This window comes from Gobio gobio (genome assembly GCF_949357685.1).
Source record: "Gobio gobio genome assembly, chromosome: 15".
NCBI lineage: Eukaryota > Metazoa > Chordata > Actinopteri > Cypriniformes > Gobionidae > Gobio > Gobio gobio.
This window is the reverse complement of record NC_137108.1, coordinates 26,291,968-26,318,234: the sequence shown is the minus strand read 5'-3', so window position 1 is coordinate 26,318,234 and position 26,267 is coordinate 26,291,968. Positions and strand designations below refer to the sequence as shown.

The following is a 26,267-nucleotide window of genomic DNA, read 5'->3' as shown; positions in this document are numbered from 1 at the left end:
GCTTTGAAGGACGGAGGATAAAGTATGCTGTCATTGGTGGAGAATGCAGCATGTGGGCGGGACATAGCTGAACGGCAAGCGCTGATTGGCGGGACACTTTACAGACAGAAGCCGTCTATGAGACAAAACTGCACACTGGAGTTTGCAACTTTGCACAAGACACGAGAAAGTGGTGGAAATTAAAGCTGTATTAAAGGCGGAAAGGTTCAGAGTTCCCAGGTATGGTTCAGTTTGATACTTTTAGACATTTTTGATATTTAACACAACTCACATAGCCCATGTGTGAAACCCGTCAGTTTGTTTTTCTGTATTTCCGGTATGTGCATGTATGTAAAGTGCATCTTGGACATTTGCTTGCGGGTTTTATGCTGAACACTCCCATTTTGACAGTTGCCTCTTCTTAAAATGTACACAGACAACATCCGTGTAACATACAAACACACAGAGAACATACATGAAAGTAAGAGTTGTGCTGATGATGTTCTCATGACGTGAAGATGTGTCCTTGTATGGGCATTTTATTTCGGATGAGGTGATGGGAGAGATAAGACTGACGAACTAATGAAGCTTTTCCTTTAAAATCTGGGCTAACCTGGTTAAAATGGGTTTTTTGGGGGGGATAATCGAACAGTTCAAACATTAACCATGCTCATAGTTTTCCCCAAAATGCCATAGTATACAGTTATTGTTACTTCTGTAAAATGATAATCAGTATTCATAATTATTGAGTGTAAGTACTTTGTAATTGTTTTGCATTCATATTTTAAGAAGCTTGTGAAAGCTAAGCTCTTGTCTGTGAACTTAAAAAGTGATATAAAAAATAATTTGCAAAAATAATGTTTTATAATATTTTTATAATACATTTATAATTATTCATTTGATATAAATATTAAATATTAGTATTTTCAGTTTTGTAATTCTCTCGGATAATACCAGTTCAGTTAGGTGCACTTTGTGCTTCTTTCTGTGTTATTTTTAGCTGTTATCTATTTCAGACATTCTTCTATATTCTCATGGCTCATGGCTACATTGAAAAAAAAACTCTCATGGGAGTCACATTATTAGCAGACCCAAATTACTGCGAAAGGAAAAAGATCCTTATTAAAGAGTGAAGTGTGTCACGAAGTGGTACGTCTGTGATTAGGCCTCTTTCATTTTTGAAATTTGCTTGGAAGAACAGGGTCCCATTCTTGCTCAGTCCGCTTAATATTCAAATCTACTGAATAAGATGCAACACAAATGGAAGAATGTTTGAATAAGTTGCTGTAAATCATTGAAATGATTGTTAGCCCACTTGGAAAAGTAGCCCACATCAGTCTTGCTTTTCTCACTGGTATGTATTCTGGTAGTGAGTAGTAGGTCCATTGCTTTGTTTTGTCGGTGCTGTCAGGAGGAGTATAACTCCACTATTCTCTTCTTTGCATTAATGCCTTTAGTGCTGCTTCTCTTGACATCCTTAGTTACACAGTTCTTTGCCAAGATATTTCCCAGCCAAAGAACCGGTGGTGCAACCAATGGGAAAACACAAGGATAATACTAATGAAGTGAAAACTCTTTCACTGCACCTCCAGCTTTTCAGTGTCTCCTTCACTCCTGTGCCTTTTTCACTCATAGAGGCCTGTAGTGGAGTCACCGTCCTCATCGAACTCGCTCCCCATCATCCATTTGGGTTATGATATAGATTATGAATCCAACGTGAATATTGTTTTTTTTTTCAGAACTTATTTTTAAACATTTTTCCCTCATTGATTCTCTTAAATGTATATAAATGTAATGAAATAAACCGTTACTCACTTTGTGGGATATTGTGTCAAGACAATGGTAAAATTATACAGGAGATTAGGTTTGTTTGACAGAGACACTTTGCATATTATGTGCACAGAGACAGACAGCGTATTTGTTGTATGCAAAACAGTAATATTATACATATTCAAAGTCCTTTACATGTCCTTTTTACGTTTGTCAATGTTTTGGACAATTAAACTCAACCCACAATACAGTTTACCCTTACATTTTAGGCAACGGCTATTTGAACCAAGTGTAAATATCAACTAGATTCTATTTACACTGTGCAAATAGTGATATATTCTATTTACACCATGTAAAAGTAGCAGTTCTTTGCAATATGTGTAAATAGTAATTAGATGCTATTTATACTTTATTTTGGCAGATACATACTATTTGCACCTCAATATTGTTGTACATTAACAGGATGCAATAATAAGAGTGTAAATGATTATATTTATTGAAATTAATGGGACAATAAAAGCCCTCCCTACACCTACCCTACCCAATAAATGCTGTTATTATTATTTAACATTTTGTTTGGCGCTTTATTTCCACTTTTAGAGCATTTTCTTCATTTTTATTGAAAGTAAATGCCTTTTCGAATTTGATATGTGATGGGAAAAGGGAGAAGAGCGAGCTCAACAAAAGGCAGATTCAAACCCGGGTCGATTGCGTCAAACTAGTTCCATGGGCCTTGCGCTCTACTGACTACGCCACTGAAAACATTGAAAGGCATGTCTTTTTTTTAATCTTGTGTGGCCCAACCAGGCATTGGGCGGAGCTAGTGTAAATAGTGCTTGACACCAAGCACTTGCACAACAACATTTGCTCTTGTTGCAAATAGACACTGTAAATTTCATTAAATTGTCTGTTGATTTGTCACTGAAATAGAGCTGATGACTTTCTGAAGTGCTCAAGAACACTTAAGCCCAATTTATACTTCGGTGTCGAGTGTATGCCGTAGCAACATCGTAGTCTGTGTGTTGCACACGTAGCCTATGACGTACCCTGACGCGCACCTCTCCAAAAATGTAACAACGCGTCAATTCTTGGCTGATTGGTCTGCCAGAACCTCTCCCTCAGGTCAATAAAAAAAATAAATCTGCGATAGGAGTGTGAGTGTGTGTGTGTGTATGTGTCCGGAAATGGGATGATAGTTTCATCCATACATCTGCTATATAACATTTTGTACTAGAACTACTATAACATATAACTATTTTGTTGTCCAGAGATTCTTTATGTTAGTGAATAAATACATAGATCCACTATGAGTGTGAGCTCTTGATGGTCTAGTGGAATAATTTTTGTTAAGTGTGCCAGTGGTTCTGGGTTCTTATCCACCATTGCATATTTAATTTATTTTCTCATTAAAACCAAATGTTAATCAGTGATTGTATATCAAGAACAGGGACACATTAGGGTTCATTTCGTGAATAAAGTCTCCGCCACAGCAATCGTTTGAAACACTTGTCTGTGCACGAGCCACCACTACTGAAAACAGCACCAAGAGCACTCTGCATGATTTAAAAAACGCATTCCAGCACCAGATCGCCTCTTATTTAACTCTACTAATCAACTACAGATGCTTAATTTGTATTGGATACAACAACTCAAGCTGAAAGAATGGTTGCTGCTGCTGCTACTCCGACAATGTACACAACAAGCTGCTTCTTCTTCTGCTTTTCTTTATACTGTGGGTTACACCATCAACATGTCAATGGACACTGCCTACGAGTGGTCTGCATGTGTAATTGCACATTGACACGGACAACAACGCAGAAGTATAAATGAAAACCAAAGCGTAACTTGCGGCGTAGAGGATACGGCGTAGGTCCGACACAGAAGTTTAAATCAGCCTTTACTGTGTGTTTTGCAGTTGCTGGACGGAGCCGCTAGGGGGCAATGTCTGAAAACAGCAACAGTGCCAATGGCAACAGCTGGACTCTTCTTACCCCAGCGGTAAAGGTGTGTTTCAGTGTCAGGAGCAGGAGTGGAAGTCTCTGAGGGTTGAAAATGATCATGTTGTTGCATTCAAGGGCTAGCGACATTACGTTGCTATCAATTTATTCAAAAATAAAATGCAAGTCATACATGCAGTGACTTAGTTCACCCAAAAATGAAAATTCTGCCATTAATTATTCATGTCGTTCCAAACCCATAAGACCTTAATTTTTGTTTTTAAAGAAATCCGAGAGCTTCCTGACCCCTCCATAGACAGCTATTTAATTAACACTTTCAAGGTCCAGAAAGCTAGTGACTCCAGTGGTTCAACCTTTATTTTTTATGAAGTGACGAGAATACTTTTTTTGCGCAAAAATAACGACTTTATTAAGCTCTTCTTGTTTGTGCCAGTCTCCTACGCTGTTGACGTATTAAAAACAGTGCAGCACTTCTGAGTTCTACGGCTGCATCAGCGTCGGCATGAAACGCATGCGTCGTGGTTCTCAAGTGAACAACGTCGGCCAATGGTGAGCCGGCGTTCAGATGTAGTGCTTTGAAAACGCTGCACTGTATTTACTATGTCAACAACGTAGAAGACACGTTATTTTGGGGTTTTTTTGCAGACAAAAAGTATTCTTGTTGCTTCATAAAATTAAGCTTGTACCACTGTAGTCACACGGACTATTTTAACAATGTCTTTCCTACCTTTCTGGACCTTGAAAGTAGTAATTAAATAGCTGTCTATGGAGTCAGAAAGCTCTCGGATTTCATCAGAAATATTTTAATTTGTCTGCTGAAGAAAAACGAAGGTCTTACGGGTTTGGAACCACATGAGGGTGAGTGATTAATGACACAATTTTCATTTTTGGGTGAACTAACCCTTCTATGAGGATTGTTTTTCATTTCTACGTGAAAATAGGTATGTGTTGTGTGACTCAAATGATGAATGAATAACTTTTGTAGTAATAATAAAAATAATAATTATTATTATTATAATACCTTTTACATTTAAAAATAAATTAAGAAACCTTTTTGAGGTACATATTCCTATTTGAAAAAATACTGTATGATATTATTACTTGGTCACACCACATGACATTTTTTGAATCATTAAATTTAATCCTTTCTTGAAAATGGTATAAAAGTTGTTGAAAATCATATAAATCCAACATGTGTAAAAAATATATTTTTCCGACCTTATTTTTTAAACTAGATGTTTCCTCTTAATGTCATTGACCCACAACCCCGTTATTAACTTTGTAGGATATCGTGTCAATACAATGCTAAAATTATATAGAGGAGATTAAATTTGTTTGACAGAGACATTGTTCATGTACAGGAGTCTGGAGTTGAGAATGTGGGTCCGGTAGCTGAAGGTCTTAAGGTCGAGGGGCAGCTCTCCAAAGCACCTGAGCCCTCACCGGAGGCCAACAGTGACCTGGAGAAGCACTCTGCCCACCAGCCAGAGACAGAGACATCATCACAGCTGCAGTCTGACCCAGCTCTCATCCATGGATCAGAGCAAGCACAGGAAGCTCAGGTGTCTTTCCTCAAATAAATTCAGATTATCTAAAATCCTGATGGCCATAACAAATTTTTCTGTATTTTAGGTCACCCAAAAATGAAATGTCTGTAATTTCCTAATGCGCATTTCCTACTCCTTTAATGTCAAATAGTAACTGAATTTTGCTTGATCTACCAAATGTTTGCCAGGTAACGTCTCCAGAGACGAGTGAGGGTCGGGCTCAGCTGAATGCAACACATGTCAATGAAGACCCCAGCTCTGTCAGTGACACTGTTGAGGATGTCAGCGCCTGGACCCCTGATCATGAGGAACGAGATGCCCTTACAGGTCACTCAGAGAGCCCAGTATCTCCTAGCACTGATGTCGATTCATTCTCTGACTCATACACTCACATAAGTCCTACCTCTGGATCAAGTCCACTTCCTGCTTCAGTTTGTCATGAAAGAGACTGGTTTAAGTCCGATGAGGAGTCTCCGAGGAAAACCATAACCGAAGGTGAGTTATATACAATGTAAATGGTAGTGCCACATACTTTTTCCTCAGTGTATTTATAATCTAATTCATTCATTTGATTTGAAAGAAGTTTGTTTTTTTAACAAACTCTGTTTTGTGTATGTGTACATCTTGAAGTGTTGTTGGTGGTCAAAACGGAGCTTAACTGCAGTTGACAGGTCTGATATGGAATGATGATGGACTTGCATGATGACTGGTGGCAGCTTGACAGCTTGATTTCAGTTTAATGTTGTTCTTTATATATACATTACAGCGTGTCAACTCTGATTACATTTTGGATGCATCATTCTCTATGCTTTTTCCTCTCTCGTTTAAGTGTACTTTTGCTTGTATCTGCATCCTGAAAACCCTACGGACTTCATTCTGTATTTATTTCCCAAATATTTTTAAGATGCTGCATCAGTGTTTGTCTTTTAGTTTATTAAATTTATATATATGTCATTTGAAGGAAGATATGAGGCTACAGCGAAATCATTGTAGGACTCTGGCTGTGGTGCTTTAAGCAGCTTGTGTAACACATAACATACACTACCGTTCAAAAGTTTGGTTTTGAAAAACTTTTTTTTTTATACTCAAAAATACAGTAACAATAGTAATATTATGAAATATTTTTCCAGTTTAAAAGGATTTTTCTATTTTAATATATTTTGAATCGTAGTTTATTCCAAATATATAATTATATTATTCAAAGCTGAATTTTGATCACTACTCCAGTCTTCAGTGTCACATGATCATTCAGAAATCATTCTAATTTGCTGCTCAAGAAAAACTTCATGTGGTGCTTCATATTTTTGTTAAATTCATAGCATTTATTGAAAATAGAAATCTTTTGAAATATTATAAATGTATTTCCTGTCACTTTTGATAGATTTAATGAATCCTTGCTGCATACAAGTATTAATCCACACATTTTTAAACGGTATTGTAAATGTATGATCATTTTGTTTGGAAATGCTTCAGTATGGCGTGTTTTAGTCGTCTTGCTAATGTGCAGTGAGAAGAGTTTAAAGCTGGTTCACTGAAGACCAGACTGATGAAGTGACTGGGGAGTTCCAGAAATAGAGCCTCAGTCTCAGTGCACGAGTGGAGCCTTGATTCACCAGACAACCCTAACCCTACAATCAGAGGACAGTGAATGGTTAATCATATGTTCCAGGGCAAAGAAAAAAGATGTTCATCTCCTACTTCTGCAAATGACATTAGCTATTATATACCCCGACACATATGAAGCATCCATAAAGGCCCTCCTATACTATTTTAGAAAACGGCGATATGGCTGCTGTACTAACCAGCTGTGAAAAAAAAATATGTATATATATATATATTTTTTTTTTTCCCCCTGTGAAATACAATTGTTTAGATTTTTGTCAAAAAATCATAATTTTAATATCTACTGAATATTTCCCAATAATCACATGCTCTGTTTTTTTGTAGAGTCTAAAGAAGTGTTGGAACCAAAAGGGAAGGAGGGGGATGGTTTACGAAAGAGAAAAATCTCCCACCTGAGCTCTTTGGACAGGACTGAGGCAGAGGATGATGAAGAGGGAGAGGAGGAAGACTTTCAACCCCATCAAAGAGAAGAGGAAACCGTCTTTTCTTTGAACAAGTGCATCCTTGCAGCTGTCATTCTTCTAGGACTAGGAACCATTTTTTTCTCGGGTGAGCATGCGGGTCCTGTTTTCGCGCTCTTTTTCATTTGAGGCTTTTGGTCTAAAGATCATTGTATTCTCTGGATTCATTCGAAATGCAGTACGTAGGATATTAAAATATTTATAATTATTTGATTATCTGAATAATACTACTTATTAGATACTTAATTACCATATTCAGCACTAAAAAGTCTAGCTTGAAATTAGACATAATTAATAAAAATGCTATCTTTTTGCATTTTTCTTATTTCAAATAAAATGTATCATTGCTAATTATATATTATCAGCAGAACAATTTGAGTGACTTTTTAAAAATCCTAAAACTTTCTAGGTTTAAATTGGAATGTCAATCCAATTTTTTTTCGGTTTCATCTAGTAAAGACAGTTCTCATAGGCTGCCGTTATTAGGTTGTCAGTCACTAGAGACGTCTACATGAACTACATACTTAGAAATGTGTTTGTTTGAGAGAATGATCCCACACATTCATAATGATGGTTACAGTCAAATTCTCTCCTGGACAAACTGATATTGAAAATGGTTTCATAAAAGGGGCCATGTGACCAAAATGTACCTATGCAGTGGCCTTAATTAGATAGTAAATTTGAATATGTTCCTGTGTCTGAGACTAAGGTGTGTTGTTCCACAGGTGTTCTCATGGACCTGGATGGCGGTAGGAAGAGAGAGAGAGAGAGCGAGAGAGAGTGTGTGTGTGTGTGTGTGTGCCTGGTTTTCCCTACGTTATGGGGACCAAATGTCCACACCAATATAGTAATACCAGTACATTTTGACCTTATGGGGACATTTTTTTTGGTCCCCATGACAAAAGCAGCTTATAAATCATACTGAATGGAGTGTTTTGAAAAGGTAAAAATCCAGAACGTTTTCTGTAATGGGTAGGGTTAGTGTAGGTGGATAAAAATAATTACATCTATGGGAAGTCCCCATAAAACATGGAAACCTGTGTGTGTGCGTGTGTGTGAGAATGGAGCTAAAAGATAAGTTAGCTCAAAGTAATTTGCTGTTGCTGCATGTGCAATGTGCTTTTGAATATGTGCAAATAGAAACCACTGGTTCTCAACATTTTTGACTCCAAGCCTCCCCACCATATATTTAATGTCACATTTTTACCTGATGAAATATTTTAAAGCATGGCAAATCTAGGAAGCTATATATTCATAAAATGTATTAAAATGCCCATGACAGATTTGTATTCATATACATGACTTTTTAATGTATTTAAGCTTAGACTGCCTCATACAGTATATCCAGGGTTTCCAAGCCATTATTTAGTTTTTTTGTTTATGTTAATACTTGTTTTGTCATATTTTCCATTATTTTAATATATCTTGAGGCACCCTTGTGTGCTCCAACCCCCTGGTTGAGAACCACTGATACAAGCTCATATCTATCTCTGTATGCAACTCAAAAATATTTTATAGCCTGAAATATGTTTAATATCCCCCAAAATATTTTAATAACCGACTATACTGTATACTTTTGATATCAGACATTTTATAAAACATTTTAATACTTCATTATACCATCTAATAATAAGCGTATTATTTTTTTATTTGTAATTGTATTATTTAACTTCATAATTTAAAATCTTTGTGTGTGTGTGTGTAATATACTTATTTTGAATGATAGTTAATATTGAGAGTTGTTTTCTGGACACTGGCTAAATTATGTTTCCATCGAAGTCTCATGATTTCCAATAACGCATGGCAGTTGCATTTGAAATTGTTTGCGCAGTTTGTTTAATTTCCTGCGACGTCATATCAGATTAGTCACATGAACGATGCATACATTTAGAAAAATAAACGAAAACATTTTGATTATAGGTTAAATTCTGAACATTGCATGCAGTGCTTTAATCGCATGCTTTCTGTGATCCTTCTATCCCCATTTATTGAGTGTTACAGCTTCATGTTAGCTTCCCCATCTTCTTCACATTGACCTGTGTTGCTTTTTCATGATGTATGATCAAGTTTGCTTTTGTCAAGTTATTTTGCTTGCATTTTCCTCCCAGAAGCAGACATGGATGTTAAAGAGCTGAAGGACCCAACAAATCAGGTCAGATAATTTGCTCTTCTGTTTTATGTGTGAATTTTTATTTTATTTTTTTTAGACCTACAATTTATATTTTAGTTAGTATTATTTAGCCTTTTGAATTGTAGATGTATTTGTGTGTGAAAGGAGTGGCTGAACTCTGAAGTCTCCAAAGACACACCTGTTGGTCTTCAGCCTCCAGATATTTTAAGCAAACAGCCAAAGGAAGATCAGCAAATATTGGTACTAGAGGCACAACTCCAGGTACGGTGCAGTAGAAGTCCAAAAGAAACCCTGAAATCCATTCATAATGTTTAGTTTTTTTGCACCAAAAACAGTTCTCTCTCATTCTGTTCCTCAAGGTCTGTGGGACCAAACGCTGTTGTAATTTATTTTTGCATGACTGTTACGTACAATAAATCTGTATTACATAATTCTCTTTTATATTTACTCTTTAGATTTCCTATGAATGGTCCCTTTAAAGTGTTTCAGTTGTTCACTGTTCATTATTTGCCCTGTTTGTAAACTCAGCAGCATCAAGGTGAACTGAAAGCAGCGCAGCTTCTGGCAGAGGAGGGAGAGAAAGAGCGTGTGAGGAGAGAAGAGCTGGAGAAGGAGTACCAGAGGATAAAAGGAGAACTAGACAGAGTACCGGCTCTTCAGAAGGAGCTGGAGCAAGAGAACGAGAGAATGAAAGAAGAAAATGTGAGGGCAAAGAAAGAGCTGGAGGCCCTGCCATCACTGCAGAGAGAACTGGAGCATCTTAGGGCTAAAGTTTCACAGCTCACCCAGAGCACAGGTGCAGTAAATACATACTGACAGCAATGATCCATCACTGAAACGCATGTATTCTGTGAATTTAAAATCCAGTAGCAAATGCATATCTTTAACTTAAGGCACTTCTTAAAAATGCAATGCTCATGAAATATTGAATTGAACATGTTATATACTGTATGTGTATTGAATATATATGAAGACTCCAGCGGCAAAAGCTGATAAACGCCACCAAATCTCATCAAAAATGAGACCACGATATTGAGCGAATGCTCTCCATACATATATGTTGGAGCTGGTTTTGCAGCAAATGACTATCAAATTAGTTAAATACCGATGAATTGACTAAAGTGACATTTTTGAAAATAAGGCCTTTCAATAACTGACTAATAACCTTTTAATTGTCATTAAAGTGTAATTACTGAACCTAAACATAGGTTCAATAATAAAAATGCTTTTTTTACTAGAAAACATGCCCTTGCATCGGAAATCTCCATACTGTATATGTGACATATTAACAGTGTTATATTTATATAAATATATATAATTTTCCTCATACAATATTAGTATTATTATTATTAAATACATTTTTTTAAGTGTTGAATTTTAAAAATTAAATAACTGCATTTAAACTTTTCCAGAAAGAGTAGAACCTGTGCATCCCGTTGCAGCCTCAAGGATTCCCCCTGCTGGAGACAAAAAAGTTGTACCGCCCATAGAACGACAAGACATGAAGCACAGGAAGACTTCAGACAAAAAGAGTGAGGAGAAAGAACAAAGAAAGGGAGACAAAGAATGGAAAAAGAAGAAAAGTGGAACAAAGGAAGATGACAAAGAAAGGAAAGAGAGAGGGACTGAGGGAGAACGTGCTAAGGAACCGAAGGACTGGAAAAAAGATAAAAGCCACCAGGAAGAAGGTAAAGCAGGGAAGAGAAAAGAGTGGATGAAGGACAAAAAACGAGATGATGGTAAAATGGGTAAAGAAAGTGAAGACAAGAAACATTTTAAAGAGTGGGAGGAGAAAAAAGAATGTAAGGAAGATAAAAAGGGGAAGAAAGACAAACATGTAGGACAGGATGAGAGGAGGGGAGACAAAAAGGACTTGAAGGATACTGGGAAAAAGAAAGGGAAAGAGGAAAAGGAATGGAAACCGAGAGGGGAGAGGAAAGAGGACAAAGACTGGAAAAGCGATAAACTGAGTGGCGGGAATGAACATAAAGAATGGAAGGAGAAAAACAAAGATGAATGGAAAGGTGAAAAGGAGTGGAGAAAGGGAAAGAGTGAGGGAAAACACAGTGATAAAAAAGAGAAAAAATTGAAAGGAGAGAGAGAGTTTCCCAAAGAGCATGGTGGAAAAGAAATGAAGGAAAAGCACTGGAGAGAGAAAGAAAGAGAGTCAAAAGATGAAGCGTGGAAAAGAGAGGAATTAAAGGAGGAGAAAAAAACCAAGGCATTCGACCATAAAAATGAGGGGAAAAAGAGTCCTAAGGAAAAGGAGAAACCGCGGAAGGAGAGACATGAGCACAGAGCACCAGACGAGAGAACCTCCCATCACCATTCCGACCATGAGAACTACTGGAGCAAACAGAGAGAGCGGATACAGCACTATGACGGGCAGCGGGAGACGTGCAGCGGTGTGGCAGACTGCGCTCGGGTCGAGGGCCTCTCTCCTGTCAGCCTGCGGGACTTCCAGACGCTTCTCCAATCCTACCTGAACAAGCTCCAGGATCCCGAGGACCAGACCTCCAGGGAGGAAGAGCTCCATAAGCTGGTGAAGGAGTTCTTCACGGACGGAGTGTTCGCTCATGATCAGATGCCGTTCGGTGAGTTCGTGGATGACGTGGGGGACATTTTGGAAGACATGGCTGACGGAGAACAGAGCGACAGTGAAGGAGAGGAGAGCGAGGAATCTGATGACGATGAGATGGAGGAATTTGAAAGGGAGGCAATGGAGAAATTTGCGCTTCCAGAGGAAGTGAGGAAGGGAGAGCAGAAGAAAGAGAGCGGAAGAGTGAAAGGTTGAAGGTTCCTCAGGAGTTTTCAAAAATATCGGCCGTGATTTCCTGCTGGGCTGGTCTAAAGAGCATATTCATTTGGATCAGTAAGGCTTTGCTTTTTTCTTTTCATAGATAAAGCACTACTGTAAGACTTCAGTGATGTTAGTGTCCTCCTTCAAAACATAACAGCTGTTTCTGCTCACTTTTTATTATTATTATTATTTTTTTTACCTTTTATTTGAACATGTATAACATGGCCAGTTGACCATTAAATAAGTCGCTTGCTCAGTCATCTAAAGATCTGGGGCTGGATTCACAAAACTTTCTTAGGAATAAAACCGATTTTCTTCTTATTTTCTGCTTTGAGAAATGTTAAGAATATTGTCTTACCAACAAAAATTCTTAATCTCTATATATTTTTTTTCTTTTCATAAGAAAAACTAACGAATAATTCAAATTTTTGAACAATTTTAAAAATCATTGTAAATGTCATCAAGTTAGGATATAGATTAGGGGAGAGCAGGGACGAAAGTACCATTTTTCAGAAAAACGTAATTTTAAAAGATAATATTTTAGACCGATTTATATTTTTACTGTGGTCAATAACTCACAAGTGTGGTCTATAAATAGCAGGTGGTATTTTGTACAAATGTAGAATGACTACAGTATATTTACACTTTGAACATAAGCTGCACATTGTTACTTTTGACCCCATCAGGTGGGACGAAAGTAACACACAGGTGGGTCAAAAGTAACACAACAATACAAGCTAGATTTTTTTGTGATACTCTTGTTTTTTTTTTTTAAACATACCTGACTATGACCATGTTAATATGTAACTGCAACATATTTTGTCCTTTATCTTTGCAAAATAAATATTAAATTACATTATCATTTTAAAAGTTAAAGTTTATCAAATGTTTCAAATGTAACCTGACAGGACAAAAAAGTACCGCTTCATTAATTTACTTGACGTACTTGAAAACTGTATTTCGGACCTAACTGCGGAAAACGAGGACGGAATCACGTGATATTTGGCAGATCCGTCAAGGGTTGTGTGCTGAACGTGCTGTCATAGCTTGAAATGCAAATGTAGTCAAGGGCTCTGAGAAAATCGCTTTGTTACTTTCGTCCCGTGTTACTTTCGCCCCGGTTCTCCCCTACACAATTGTTTAACAAATTAATTGGCGCATTCAAATAATATTAAAGGGTTAGTTCACCCAAAAATGAAAATTCTGTCATTAATTACTTACCCTCATGTCGTTTGACACCCGTAAGACCTCCGTTCGTCTTCGGAACACAAATGAAGATATTTAAGTTGAAATCTGATGGCTCTGAAAGGCCTCCATTGGCACAATGGCACGGTTCACTCTCAAGACCCTTAAAAGGTACTAAAGACGTCGTTACAAAGTCCATCTCACTACAGTGGTTCTAAAATAACTTTATGAATCGGCGAGAATAGTTTTTGTGTGCAAAAAAACCCTAAATAACGACTTATATAGTGATGACGATTTCAAAACACGGCCTCATGAAGCTTCGAAGAGTTATGAATCAGTGAGTCGAATCTTGATTCGGATCGCGTGTCAAACCGCCAAACTGCTGAAATTTGGCGATCCAAACTGCTGATTAGTATTATATTTGTTGTAATATAAGACAAATTTAACCTCAAGTGTAGGTTAGTATACAATCAAAGTCAAATCATTTCAAAATGAGTGATCATTTTATCAAGATATTCCTGAATCCAGCTCCAGGAATTGTTTTTTTTGGGGACTGATCTACTGTTATGGCACATCAGGTTTATGTTTAAGAACTGGCACATCTCGCACAAATATGTTTGTCTGGGAATATTCATCAGAAGAATGTAGTTGAGTGTTAGAGTTACAGTCAAAGCTCATTTCTAATAATATTCTTATTTTGTCTGTCTTTTAAAGTACTCACGTAACTATCCATGTGCATTAAGATCATACTTGACTTATACACTTTACTGATATTGAATAGAGATCTACTGATAGACTATGTTGGAGTTTTATTAATGTTCATCATTTTTGTTCCTTAATTATTTTGTTTGTCATTAGGGTTAGGACTGTTGACCCATCGTTTTTTAATTTGTTTGAGAGTTTCACTGTTATTTATACATTTTAATTGAGGATATATTTAGTTGATAACATGCCTGTATTGTCTGGCCCTTGTAATTGTTAAAAACTGTTGCTATAGGCAACAAAAATATAAGCAAATCCTAAGAAAAGTGCAGGCCATTTTAGTTTTATGTAATGCAGTAAGGTGAGTGAAGATTGTAATTTTTAAGGTGTGTAATATGTGTTTTTGATCTGAATCCTATTGCACTTGTGTCAAACTATACACTGCACATTTCCAGCTTTCACAGATCCTGTGCTTTGCTGAACTGTCCAATGCAAAAACTCCAGTATTGTAACTTTAACTACTTAAAGGCAGAAGTTTGTCAGAGACCACTGAAGTGTAACAAAAATTGCAACACATAAATGTAATAAAGTATTTTGCCTTTTTTTTAAAAAGTTTTAATTGCTGAAGTTCAGATGGTTATGGTAGTGGGAAATGTTTTTGCTGTAAAACTTTTTACAGAATAAAGAGGTGCAAACGTTTATGCATGATGTGTTTCTTTTCAGTGATTGTTATTTGCTATACGTGTTGTGCATTTTTAGGGAAATGTCTAAACGAGGCCTGCTTCAGCGACTGGTAAAACTACCTTATCTCTTCATCACAACAGTCCCTGAATAGAAATAAACAGCGGAATATAAAAAAAAACGTTTTCTCGGTTCCTCATGTGCTGCACTATATCTGAACACAGAGAGCCTGGATTTCTGCATAAATGTCAAATGAACCGTGTTGTTGTTGTTTTTTCGAAAATCAGATCATATTTTAAAAGAAATTAATGCAGAAATCAGAGTCCTTATTGAATGAATGGACAGATATTTTTCATCTGTATTTTACTTATTTTCTCAAGTCAGTTTGATGGAACCGTTTAAAAAAAATGTCCCATTTAAGAATAATTAAGACAAACTGGTGGTTCAGTGAGAACCATTACAAAGCAAAGGGGCAGAGCTTAAAATGTGTGTGTGTGTGTGTGTGTGTGTTTCACAGTGAAAGAGGAAGTGAGGGAAATAATAGTTCATGCAAGATCTGAACAAGTGCAGTGTAAGGTTAAAGGCGAATGGAAAAACCTCTGAAGAGTCAAGGAATAGGAACAGATTTGTTTGAAGTTGCTCTAAAATGGGTGTGACTGACTTCTGGTGGAGATTTGCACTGGGTTTAAGTATCTGCAATGTTGTTTTTACTCTTATGACTAAACGCTGCATAACCAGCGAGGAACATCTCCTCAGAGACATGCCCAAGAAGACGCCACACTGCAAGCATCATCCAGGAAGGGGTCCATACACCGACTGCAATATTCTAGACCTGCGCACTGATCTGTCAAAGGTAGGCCTTGAAGTTAGATCCCTTTGTATCTCCGGCGATGTAGAAAGCATTCCTGCGAATGCCTTTTCACACTTACCTTCTTTGGAGGTCCTTCAAATCGATGGTACAAGCCTTGAGAGGGTTCAATCCGGTGCCTTTTCAGGACTCCCCAATTTGAAGCTTCTGAGGCTGCTTTTCAGCGATTATAACTGTAGAACCATTGCCATGGAAAGTCTTGCGTTTGCTGGTTTGACTAATTTGGAGGAGTTGACATTGACAGGTCTGAATTTAGCCAACATATCCAGCAGTATATTTGATCCAATGGTTAGTGTAATCAAACTAGAAATTACCAGAACTTGTGCACTGGACCTTAGTGATATTTTCTGTTATCTTCCGGATGGAATGTCCAATCTGAAGGACCTGGATGTGATAGACAGCGGGATTTCAACGATTGAGACCAAAGAATGTCCAGGGGGATCAAAGACCTGGCCTGTGACTGTTCTTTCTGGGATTCGAAACCTTTATCTAATAGGGAACAGTATCAAAATCATTCAAGCAAACTCGTTAGTTGTGTTCCAGAACCTCTCCAGCCTTCTTCTGGAGTTCACAGGCGAGTCTCTGGATAGCATTTGGGAGTCTGGGATTGGAAAGGTCAGTGAGTTGAGTTTGACAGGGAATGCAGTGCAAAAATACTCAACAAACTTCAAAGATTTGTGTCACCTCGCCTCCAACCTTCATCTTCAATCCCTCTACCTAATTTTTACATCAACAGACAGATTGTCTGCAGAGGACTTAAAAGATTGTGGGACAACATTGACGAAGTTATTCATCAGCAGTTCGGAAGTAGACTACCTGGACTTTAGTTTCTGGACAGGAAACACAGGTGTACAAGCACTGCAAATGGCCTATATGAAGTTGACAGAAGCACCGTTCTGTGTTGCTGTGAAGGGGACTGTGTGGTCCTTAACCTCGCTAGACCTCACCGGAAACTCAATTACAGACATTGCCGGAGACCAGTTTGCTTGTATGCCTCTTCTCAAGCAGCTCTTTCTCAGTAAAAATAGCATAAAAACCCTACAGCTCAATGCATTCCGTGGTTTGCATCACCTTAAAATTCTCAAGCTTGACTCAAACAAGATCTCTCAGCTTACTGCAAAGGATTTCAGAACCCTTCAGGCTTTGGAGGTCCTGCTTATCGATGATAACATCATTGAGGCTATTGAGGACGGAACATTTCGGGACCAGCGGGAGCTTCGTGAACTGTCATTTGGTAGATTGGAGTATGTTTATGAGTTGCATCTAAATATGATTTTTTATGGGTTTCCACGGAAAATACAACGGCTAAGTATCGATGCACATTATGGAACAACTTTTTACCTGGGAAGTACACCAAAGCTGGAGGGAACGTTTCTCCTGGAGCTAAATGGAGACCGGCTGGATTTTGCAGACTGTAATGTTTCTGTTTTCACATCAGTTCGAGAGCTGAAAGTGAACTGCACCTTTTTCTTATGCAAGAACCACTTCATGGCACCTCATTTCCCAAACCTGGAATCTTTTGAGATCTTGGTAGAAGCTGAAGGAGCACATCTCAGTTACACTAAAATCAATACACTTCACCGTCTCAAGCGTCTCAAGCTCACCAACCTGAACTTCTTTAAATATACAGATGCAGGAAGTGTCTTCAGGAACCTAACACAACTCCAAACCCTGGTGCTGGTAAACTGCCATCTCAGCTTTTTGACCGGGAGTATGTTTGAAGACCTGGCGTCTCTGCAGCTGTTCCGTCTCTACAGCGACAGTCCTCTGGTCTTGATTGACGGTATGTTTGAAGTTTTGCCAGCGCTAACAGCGTTTGTTCTTGACAGAGTGGATTTCCAATGCAGTTGTGTAAATGGCTGGATTCTTGATTGGGCGGAGAGCACGGAAAAGGTCCAGGTTATCTACTTGCAGAAGCAGGACTGTGTCTGGCACTATAGGAAACTCAACTTTGTGGCAACCATGGAGAGGCTATGTCAGACTGACGCACAGTACATTTGCTATGTGGCCACAGCAGGCAGCATTTGTCTTCTGCTGTCGGCGGCCATTGGATATCGCTTTGCTCGCTGGCCTTCAGTAGTCCTCTTCTTCCGCCTGAGAGGATGGGTGGAGAGGAGGTTTGGTAGGCAGTGGCATAAGAGGAGGAGAAGAGTCGAGGAGATCGAGGAGATGCAGTACGATGCCTTTGTGTCTTTCTGTAGCCGAGATGAGGCCTGGGTACTGGGGGAGATGGCTCCTCGGCTGGAGGAACAAGGGAACCCGAGACTGAGGCTCTGTTTGCACAGCAGAGACTTTGAGGTGAGGTTTATACAAATTAAATGATGTTCTGTTTGATGTTCTGAATTTAAATACAATGAAATACAGAAGTAGTGGTTGAGGTACCTGCTTTTAACTCTTTCCCCGCCAGCGTTTTTAAATAAAAAAAGTTTTTTTTTGATAATTTTCACAAAATGTTCATGGCCCCCCAGAATATTTTGTTGTATGAATATCTGAACATGCAATGTGTCCAAAGAAAGAACATATCCTCTGCTTTTACACAAAAATATTCTAGCTAATATTATTTTTTTATGAAGACTTGAATGTGGTTCAATTTAATAAAAAAAGCAACATTTTGAGCAAAAATCTGAGAAAACAACACGTTTTTGTAAAAGATTACATACAGATCAGATTCAAAATGATCATCAAAAGATAGAGTAGATCGAGTTCATCAATACCATCAAAGCTTGCACAGTCCTTGTCCTGGGTCGACATTTCATTCAGTAATATTAGGCAGTTTTGATTTATATGGTTTAATATTGACGATGGGTAATCCCAAATATAAGTGTGTCCCAAATCGTAGTATATTGAAAAGAGTATTCCAAAGATACCCGGATGGTCTACTATTTGCAATCAGAATTTGTATTGCAGATTGAAGCACTCTAAAAAAAGAAGAAAATTGTAGACAATCCGGGTATCTTTGGAATAGACCTACTCTTTGCAATATCCTACGATTTGGGACATACTAATTCTATTTTCAAATACTATTTAGTACGGATCGTGTGCGCATTGGGACCCAGGGATGCTCTCTTGTTTTCCGTCAAATGGTTGACCACTGCATAGGCCTACGTCTGTGTCCTGTCACAGAATGCGGCGAAAACTCATAAATAATTAATAGTTGATATTTAGATTAAGGTGCGAACATGTCGATAAGGCACTTTGATAATGTGACTAAAATAGGAATACTCCACATGACTTAATTCGATTTGTGTCTACTTCGAGTATGACTTTAGCAAGATTAAGGTAATTAGAAATTGCTGTTTACACGGTAGTTTCTTAATCAGAGTATTGTCTTAATCAGGTTAATATTGGAGTACTGTTGTCCATGTAAACTTATGGCGGGAAAAGAGTTAATAAGCATTTTCTGTTTATTCATCTCCCTCATGTAGTCTCACTGTAAAAAAAATTAATAAATGAAATAAAAAATCTTGTGAAACATGCAGGTGGGTAAAGATATCATGGACAACATCACTGAGAGTATCTACAGCAGTCAGTGCACGGTGTGTTTGATCAGCCGCCGCTATCTGCGTAGTGACTGGTGCAGTCTGGAGATTCGAGTGGCCACACACTGGCAGCTGGAAGAGCAGAAACACCGACTCATCCTCATCTTCCTCGAACACATCTCTCCGTTTGAGCTCTCTGCTTTCCATCGGTGATTAGGGGAAGATGGAAGATACCTCCCTTAAAGGGATAGTTCACCCAAAAATGAAAATTCTGTCATCATTTACTCACCCTCAAGTTGTTCCAAACCTGTATGAGTTTCTTTGTTCTGCTGAACACAAAAGAAGATATTTTGAAGAATGTTTGTAACCAAGCAGCTAGAGCAACCATTGACTACCATAGTATTTTTTCCCCCTACTATGGTAGTCAATGGTTGCTCTCTCTGCTTGGTTACAAACATTCTTCAAAATATCTTCTTTTGTGTTCAGCAGAACAAAGAAACTCATACAGGTTTGGAACAACTTGAGGGTGAGTAAATGATGACAGAATTTTCATTTTTGGGTGAACTATCCCTTTAAGAAAAATATGCATTTACAGCAAAACTGCAATTTAGAGATGAGTTTAGGAAGTACACGGTGACATTGGATCATCCAAAGCTACTGTTCAAAAGTCAGAGGTCCATAAAAAAATAAATTAATACTTTTATCCAACAATGACACATTAAACTGACCAAAAGTGACAGTAAAGAAAAAAAAAAAATATTTCAAACAAATGCTGTTTCTATTTGTAAAAAAAAAAATCTTGATAAAAAATGTATCATGGTTCCCTCAAAATATTACAGCTGAGCTCTCCAGTTTTCAACATTGATAGTAAGAAATGTTTCTTGAACAGCAAATCAGAATGATTTCAGAATTATGTATTGCAGTATATAGTATGCTAATCATTTAATACGATTTTAACTATTTTAAAGTATTTGTACCAAATCAAATATTGAATGTAAAATTGTGTCTTGACAATTTAGTTGCAAATTTAAACAAATTACTGTAATCAATTAACATCCCATTAAGAAATATAGGTTACATAAAAATGTGTATTGTACTTACTAATAAAGTTACATTTAGGTTTAGGGTTAGTTACTTGTAATGACATAATTTACTGGTATTACTAGTTTAAGTACATGTAACGTGTAACTATGTCACCTTAGAATAAAATGTTACCAAAACTTAGTTAATCTAATTAAAAGTTTATTTAATAATAGCATAATGAGATGAGTTTTAGTGATATTTATGGTAAGAGGAAAATGAAAGGTGGGGAGGACATCTTACACCATCTTACTCCATTGTTTCTAATTTCATTTTTTTTTTTTTTCAAACAGATTAATAGAATCATGTTATAAATTGTCTAAATACATTTATCATTACTTTCCATAGTTTGGCCAGACTGGTGAGATCCCGCACATATCTGGACTGGCCAGAGGATGAAGCTGACAGAGTGCACTTCTGGGATCGGTTAAGGAGGAACATTGCAGAGGAAGACATGGTGAGTCTGAATGGTTGAAAAGATGCAACATTTAGTATGACTACAATATAACAAACATCTAAACTGAAGCTTCAAAAAAGAATCATGTTACAGGTATCAAAAACTATATTTGAAATAATATCCTAATTGTTTTACAGGAAGCTTCTTGAAACTACACCGTTAAACATCTGGTGTGAATGAACACAAGGACTGTGGTCAAAGAGCAGTGAAAACAAATCTTATTCCATTCCATTTGAAAAAAATGCCTGTTACACTTATAAATGCTTATCAGTGTTAATTCATGAGTATATGGAACAACTTGTTGATTCGTGTTTTTTAAAGTGTTAATCCTAACTTCATTTTTAATTTGATTAAAAAATGAATAAATTGCTCTTATCAATGTCTTTTCTTTATAAATGTCTGCTCATAAATGTACATTCTACACAGAGTGCAGCTTTCACAAGTTACATCTAGAAGAGATACTCTTGCAAATATAATCACTATTATAAATATCTAGGAGGAAAGACAGAGAGAGGGTATAAACACTCAAGTGTAAAACCACAACCTACCATTGGTGCTAAAGTCATTTCTGAATAGAAAACGTTTTCAGTTCCCTTTCGAAAGGGAACTCGCGATGCGTCAGCTGACGCTACGGGGGGAACGCCTCCAGCGTGACAGGTGTCTGAACTACTATCGAATCACGGCAATCCTATTGACAGGCGAAAGCCAATGATGTCATCAAGGTGCGACCAGGAAGTATATAAGGGCGCCTTTTGTCTGAATGCTTCGAGTTAAGGTAATCCAAATTCGTGTATTTCTGCCGGGGATCAAGAGCATGCTCATTCAGCTCTTATGAAACTGTTTGTTTGTTTGTTGTGTATGTGAGCGTTTGTCAATCCGAGATCGCTCCGTTCTCGTCTGATTCTCTTCCTGAGGGAAGAGGGTTTGTCATCCGAGACTGATGATGCGGTCCCGCTCATGCCGAGGCTGAGCGTGGACGCGTGTCACGGGTTTCTTGGATAGAGCTCGCTGAGGCGGCTGACGAGACTTATCTGCAAGTGCTCTAGGGATGGCGGAAGGGAGATTAATCTTTTTGGCCATCCCGACTGTGTATGCTGAGCCTTTGAATGTATATAAAACACGCTGCAGGCGGGCTGCGGCTGCCATGTTGGTGCGTTAGAAGAGAAATAACCCATATTCGACTTGTTCACTGACATAGAGGATAAGAGAATATGGGTATGTGTCATCGGGTGGATGAGGACACTGAGAGCTCCAACCCTGCCATCTAATAGTCGGGGAGCCAAAGTCTCAAAAGCTCAATAAAATGGGTTGAACCTGACATGGTCTGCCATACTTTTTATTTGTGTTTTTTCTGTTAACTTTGACCCTAAGAACCAATAATTGGAGGGTCTGCTCTGCCGGAAATATCGCGAAAAAAAATTGTGGCCATTTTCATGTATGCACCCTTTATTTTTATCAGAAAAATGTGAAAAATGACTTTTTTCCTCAAATCCTCAGTGGGTTGGGTAGGCTGTCAATAAATGCATTCCAGATACACAGAACACATGTGCTGACAACATCCACTGAAAAAATAACTCTTAAAACACATTTCTACATGATTTTGCATCAATTTAATGCAAGAAATAGGCGTTTTCTCACTTTTTTTCTAATATTTCAATCTTTACTTTATTGGCAATCAACTATTCCCCCAAGTTATGACATCAGTCAATATGCCATTCTTTTCACCAAATAGTATACTCATTCCACAGAAAAATTTATAAAAATCCAATCAAAATCAATGGATCTGTGATGATTTCACTACTAGTTGGCGATCAACAAGCTCAGAACCTCAATAGAATTTTACGCTACTCTCAAAATTATGAAAAACATGCTGGATATTTAGCATCATGGCACACTTATGATCTTAGTAATTTGAATGAGTTTGGAACAGCCAACAAACGGTAACCAACGGTTACCAACGGACTTCGAAGCTGCTCATCATTGTCTGTGGTATGTGACAGGTCTGCCCCAGCATTTTGGGAAAAGAACGGTAGGCCTAATATGGATATTGTAATGGTAATTAACTGAAAGGACCACGCCAGTCTTCAAACAAGTATATTTCTGTTGATTCCTCATCCCAAACGTATCCCTGTAGCAGCAGCAGAATTCATTCTCTACTAGTTTACTTAGCTAGCTTTAGCCGTTTTAGCTAATTTTGGTGGTTTCTTTAAACGGCCATAAGGAATGGGGTATTTTTTTTAAAAGTACGTCTACGACTGCTCCCTGCCGGTCAGCCGCTTCAGGGGGTCGGGAACGAGGCTCGGTTGACACCCGAGGCCAACCTCGAGAGGCTGGTTCCCTTAGCAGATTATCTCGGTGCATGGTTATGCCTTCCGAATATATCTTATATTACCCTCTCCTCAAGTTCAACTGGTTGGTCTGGACTGCAATGGTCCCAGAGCAGGTTCGGGTAAGGGAACAGGAAGTTCACTCTTAGTTGGTAAAGGAGGCCATAGAAAGTGTTCCTCCGCCAGACAAGGAGTACGGGTTCTACAGCCGGTACTTCATAGTTCCCAAGAAAGATGGGGGGGGGGGGTTGCATCCAATTTTAGATCTGAGGTACTTGAATCGTTCTCTTAGGAGATTCAGATTTGAGATGCTCACAATTCCAACCATCGTAAGTCAGATCCAGTTTGAGGACTGGTTTGTCACGATACTTCCATGTATCCATCCTTCAGGAAGTTCCTGAGGTTTGTTTTCGGGGGGTGAAGCATACCATTATCAGGTTCTTTAGTTTGGCCTGGCTTTTCCCCCTTGCATGTTCACCAAGTGCATGGATGCAGCTCTGGCTCCAACTGAGTCTCAGAGGCATCCGTGTACTGAACTACATCGACCACTGGCTCATATCGGCCCAGTCGCGAGTAGTGGCAGTTCGGCATTGAGATGTCGTCCTTGGCCTTCTTGGCTCATAAATTGCCTTAAAATGCTGGCGGTCTACAAAGCTCTGAGGAGCTTTTTCCCGGACCTCCGCGGCCACCATGTCTCATATCTAATTCATCAAGGGGCTCTGAGGTCGCAGTGGTCAGCCCTCTATGCAGACTGGCACACCAGATCCTCCTGTGGTCCCAAGGGAGACTGTTGAGCGATATATGTCCCCGGGGACCAAAATCAGGGAACAGACGTCCTGTCAAGGCAGGGGCTGAGGCCTGGGGAGTAGCGACTTTACCCAGAGGTGGTGAAAGACATGTGCGAGAGGTTCGGCCCAGTGGAAGTGGATCTGTTCGCGTCTCGAGAGACATCCCACTGCCCTCTGTGGTTTTCTCTCAAGTGCAGACGTGGCTGCTGCGTCTATGCATTTCCCCCGTTCACTCTGCTCCCGGGAGTCTTGGAGCGGGTCTGCCAAGAAGTGATCAGCCTACTTTTAATAGCAACCTGCTGGCCGACCCAGGTATGGTTCTCGAACATCGTAGCACTGCTAGCAGGCCTCCCGTCTCAGGCAGGGGGCACAATATTTCACCCCCGGCCAGAGCTGTGGAACCTTTGGGTCTGGCCCCTGAGGGGGCCTGGTACCTAGAGGCGGGCCTATCGGCATGTGTAGTTGAGACCTTACTCAGCTCCAGGGCTCCTTCCACGAGGAGATAGTACAGCATGAAGTGGAATGTGTTTTCCACTTGGTGTAGAGAGCGTTAGGTGGACCCAGTCAACTGCCCAGTGGCTTCAGTGCTGGAGTTCGTCCAAGATGGTTTCTCCGCCGGTCTTACCCCATCCACACTTAAGGTGTACGTGGCTTCCATTGCAGCTTTCCACTCGTCTGTAGGTGATGGGCCTCGGGGTAAGCACCATTTGGTTGTATGTTTCCTCCATGGAGCTCGGAGGATGAGGACTGCGACTTAGTCCAGAGTCCCAACTTGGGATCTAGCAGTGGTTCTGGAAGGGTTGTCTGCGGCTCCCTTCGAACCGAGTCAGATGAGGCAAAGAACCTGACCTTTAACCCTCTCGAGTCGGCAATCACGCCGGGGTGATTGGCTTGCTTTTTTTCTTATCAGTGCCAAAGAGACTCAAATAACTGTCGTTTTTTATCATTCAGGCAAGTGTCATACATCATTATAATCTGTTAAATTCTATTTTTTTTACTACAGTCACAATAAAAACAAATGGTTGTGCTTTTTGCAAAATAAAGAAATCAAACATGATGCGCAATCTGCAGCCTCTCTGTCAAAGACGTTCATTCAGATAGTCTTCAGAAAATGACCTCTATCTTAATGAATACTTGTCTGACAAACATGAGCCATAAGTCTAAAGAAACGCTGAAATGTCAGGTTTTAAACACTGTAAACCAAATCAAAAACAAATATTCTGTGTTTATGTAATCCGTTTGAAAGCAGATCGATGTTAGTTATTCCTGAGCGGCTCATTATAGACTAATGCGACCACGGCCACGAAGCATGCGCTCTATTGAGATTCAAATACTGAGGCGACGCCCACACACACATCAGCTCAAACACATTGTGCACGAGGGCGCACTGAAGAAGATATCTTCTTCATGCATGATATATATCTGCATGATATATATCATGCATGATATATATATACCTGACATATATATGATATATATATGTCAGGTATCACCATGTGACATTGACATAAACAGCTTCCAGAAATCGCTCTAACAATGTTAGACTAACATGCAGATAGACAAGTTTGAAGATAATAAACACACAATTGCAACAATATATGGCTTATCTGTGTTATTTATACCATGTTGGGTGTTTTCATAATAGATTATATATATAATGCAATGCAACTCGAGCTTTAATAATTATGCAGAATATTGTAAAATATATTTTCTGTCTGATTTTTTGATCCAAAGCCAAATGAGATCACATAAGGTTATTTAAAACAATTGGTGTAATAAATCATAAATTATAGTTTAATAAATCATAAATTCTTGTGGCAGAGAATATAGATCCTTTGTTCTGTTGCTCTCTGTCACATAGGCCTACCTGCAGCTCATTCATTATGCAGCTCATTAATGCGAGTCCTTTGTTATCTCAGGTGCTATCTCATCATTATTCATTAGATACCACGCCTCCTCGCATATTGGCTTTGTGAAGAGAAACTGTCTTACAAATTTTAAATCAGTGTATTGTTTTATGTGAATGAGTAGGCTCAATGATTCTCACATCAGTATAAAGAAAAAACTCTATGCAAATACAGACAGGAGTCAAAAGTCTTGGGAACAGATACCTATTGTGTGTTTTGAGGCCTTAATTTTAAAACAAATTTTTTTGTTTTTTCAAAATCTGTGCATAAACATTTTTCTCTCAAAAATACAAGCATGTACATACATGTTGCTCACATATTATAGTAGCCCAGTTTGTGCTGAATACAGTGTAATTACACGTTTGCCATTAATGTGTTTATAAGCAACTGAAAAAATACAAATGTCAGAGCATGTCAAAACTTCTAAAGGGCCCCAAAACAGCTCAGACTCCTAGGGGTTAAGGTGGCCTTTCTTCTTGCTATCACTTACTGAGGAGGGTGGGGGACCGGGGTCGGTTACGCCA

At 38.6% G+C, this 26,267-nt stretch overlaps 2 protein-coding genes across 6 annotated transcripts; both read left to right on the top strand.

Moving 5' to 3' along the window:
* Positions 1-80: 80 nt before the first annotated feature.
* pbxip1b (pre-B-cell leukemia homeobox interacting protein 1b) lies at positions 81-14,855 on the top strand. Of its 5 annotated transcripts, none has more exons than XM_079837395.1 (10): positions 81-219; positions 3,665-3,753; positions 5,069-5,269; positions 5,443-5,749; positions 7,202-7,426; positions 8,064-8,087; positions 9,447-9,490; positions 9,614-9,730; positions 9,998-10,265; positions 10,882-14,855. In XM_079837395.1, the coding sequence occupies exons 2-10, from the start codon at positions 3,691-3,693 to the stop codon at positions 12,261-12,263; spliced, it is 2,631 nt and encodes an 876-aa protein (XP_079693521.1). In that variant the 5' UTR covers positions 81-219; positions 3,665-3,690; the 3' UTR covers positions 12,264-14,855. The 5 variants fall into 5 exon arrangements, with proteins under 5 accessions (XP_079693521.1, XP_079693522.1, XP_079693524.1 ...); XM_079837396.1 differs by having other exon boundaries at positions 91-219; positions 10,001-10,265; XM_079837398.1 differs by lacking the exon at positions 8,064-8,087 and having other exon boundaries at positions 91-219; positions 9,450-9,490.
* Positions 14,856-15,377: 522 nt separating this feature from the next.
* On the top strand, positions 15,378-21,095 carry LOC307138492 (toll-like receptor 12). The gene is made up of 4 exons (XM_079836816.1): positions 15,378-18,003; positions 19,185-19,393; positions 20,613-20,721; positions 20,859-21,095. The coding sequence occupies exons 1-4, from the start codon at positions 15,484-15,486 to the stop codon at positions 20,868-20,870; spliced, it is 2,850 nt and encodes a 949-aa protein (XP_079692942.1). The 5' UTR covers positions 15,378-15,483; the 3' UTR covers positions 20,871-21,095.
* Positions 21,096-26,267: the final 5,172 nt, after the last annotated feature.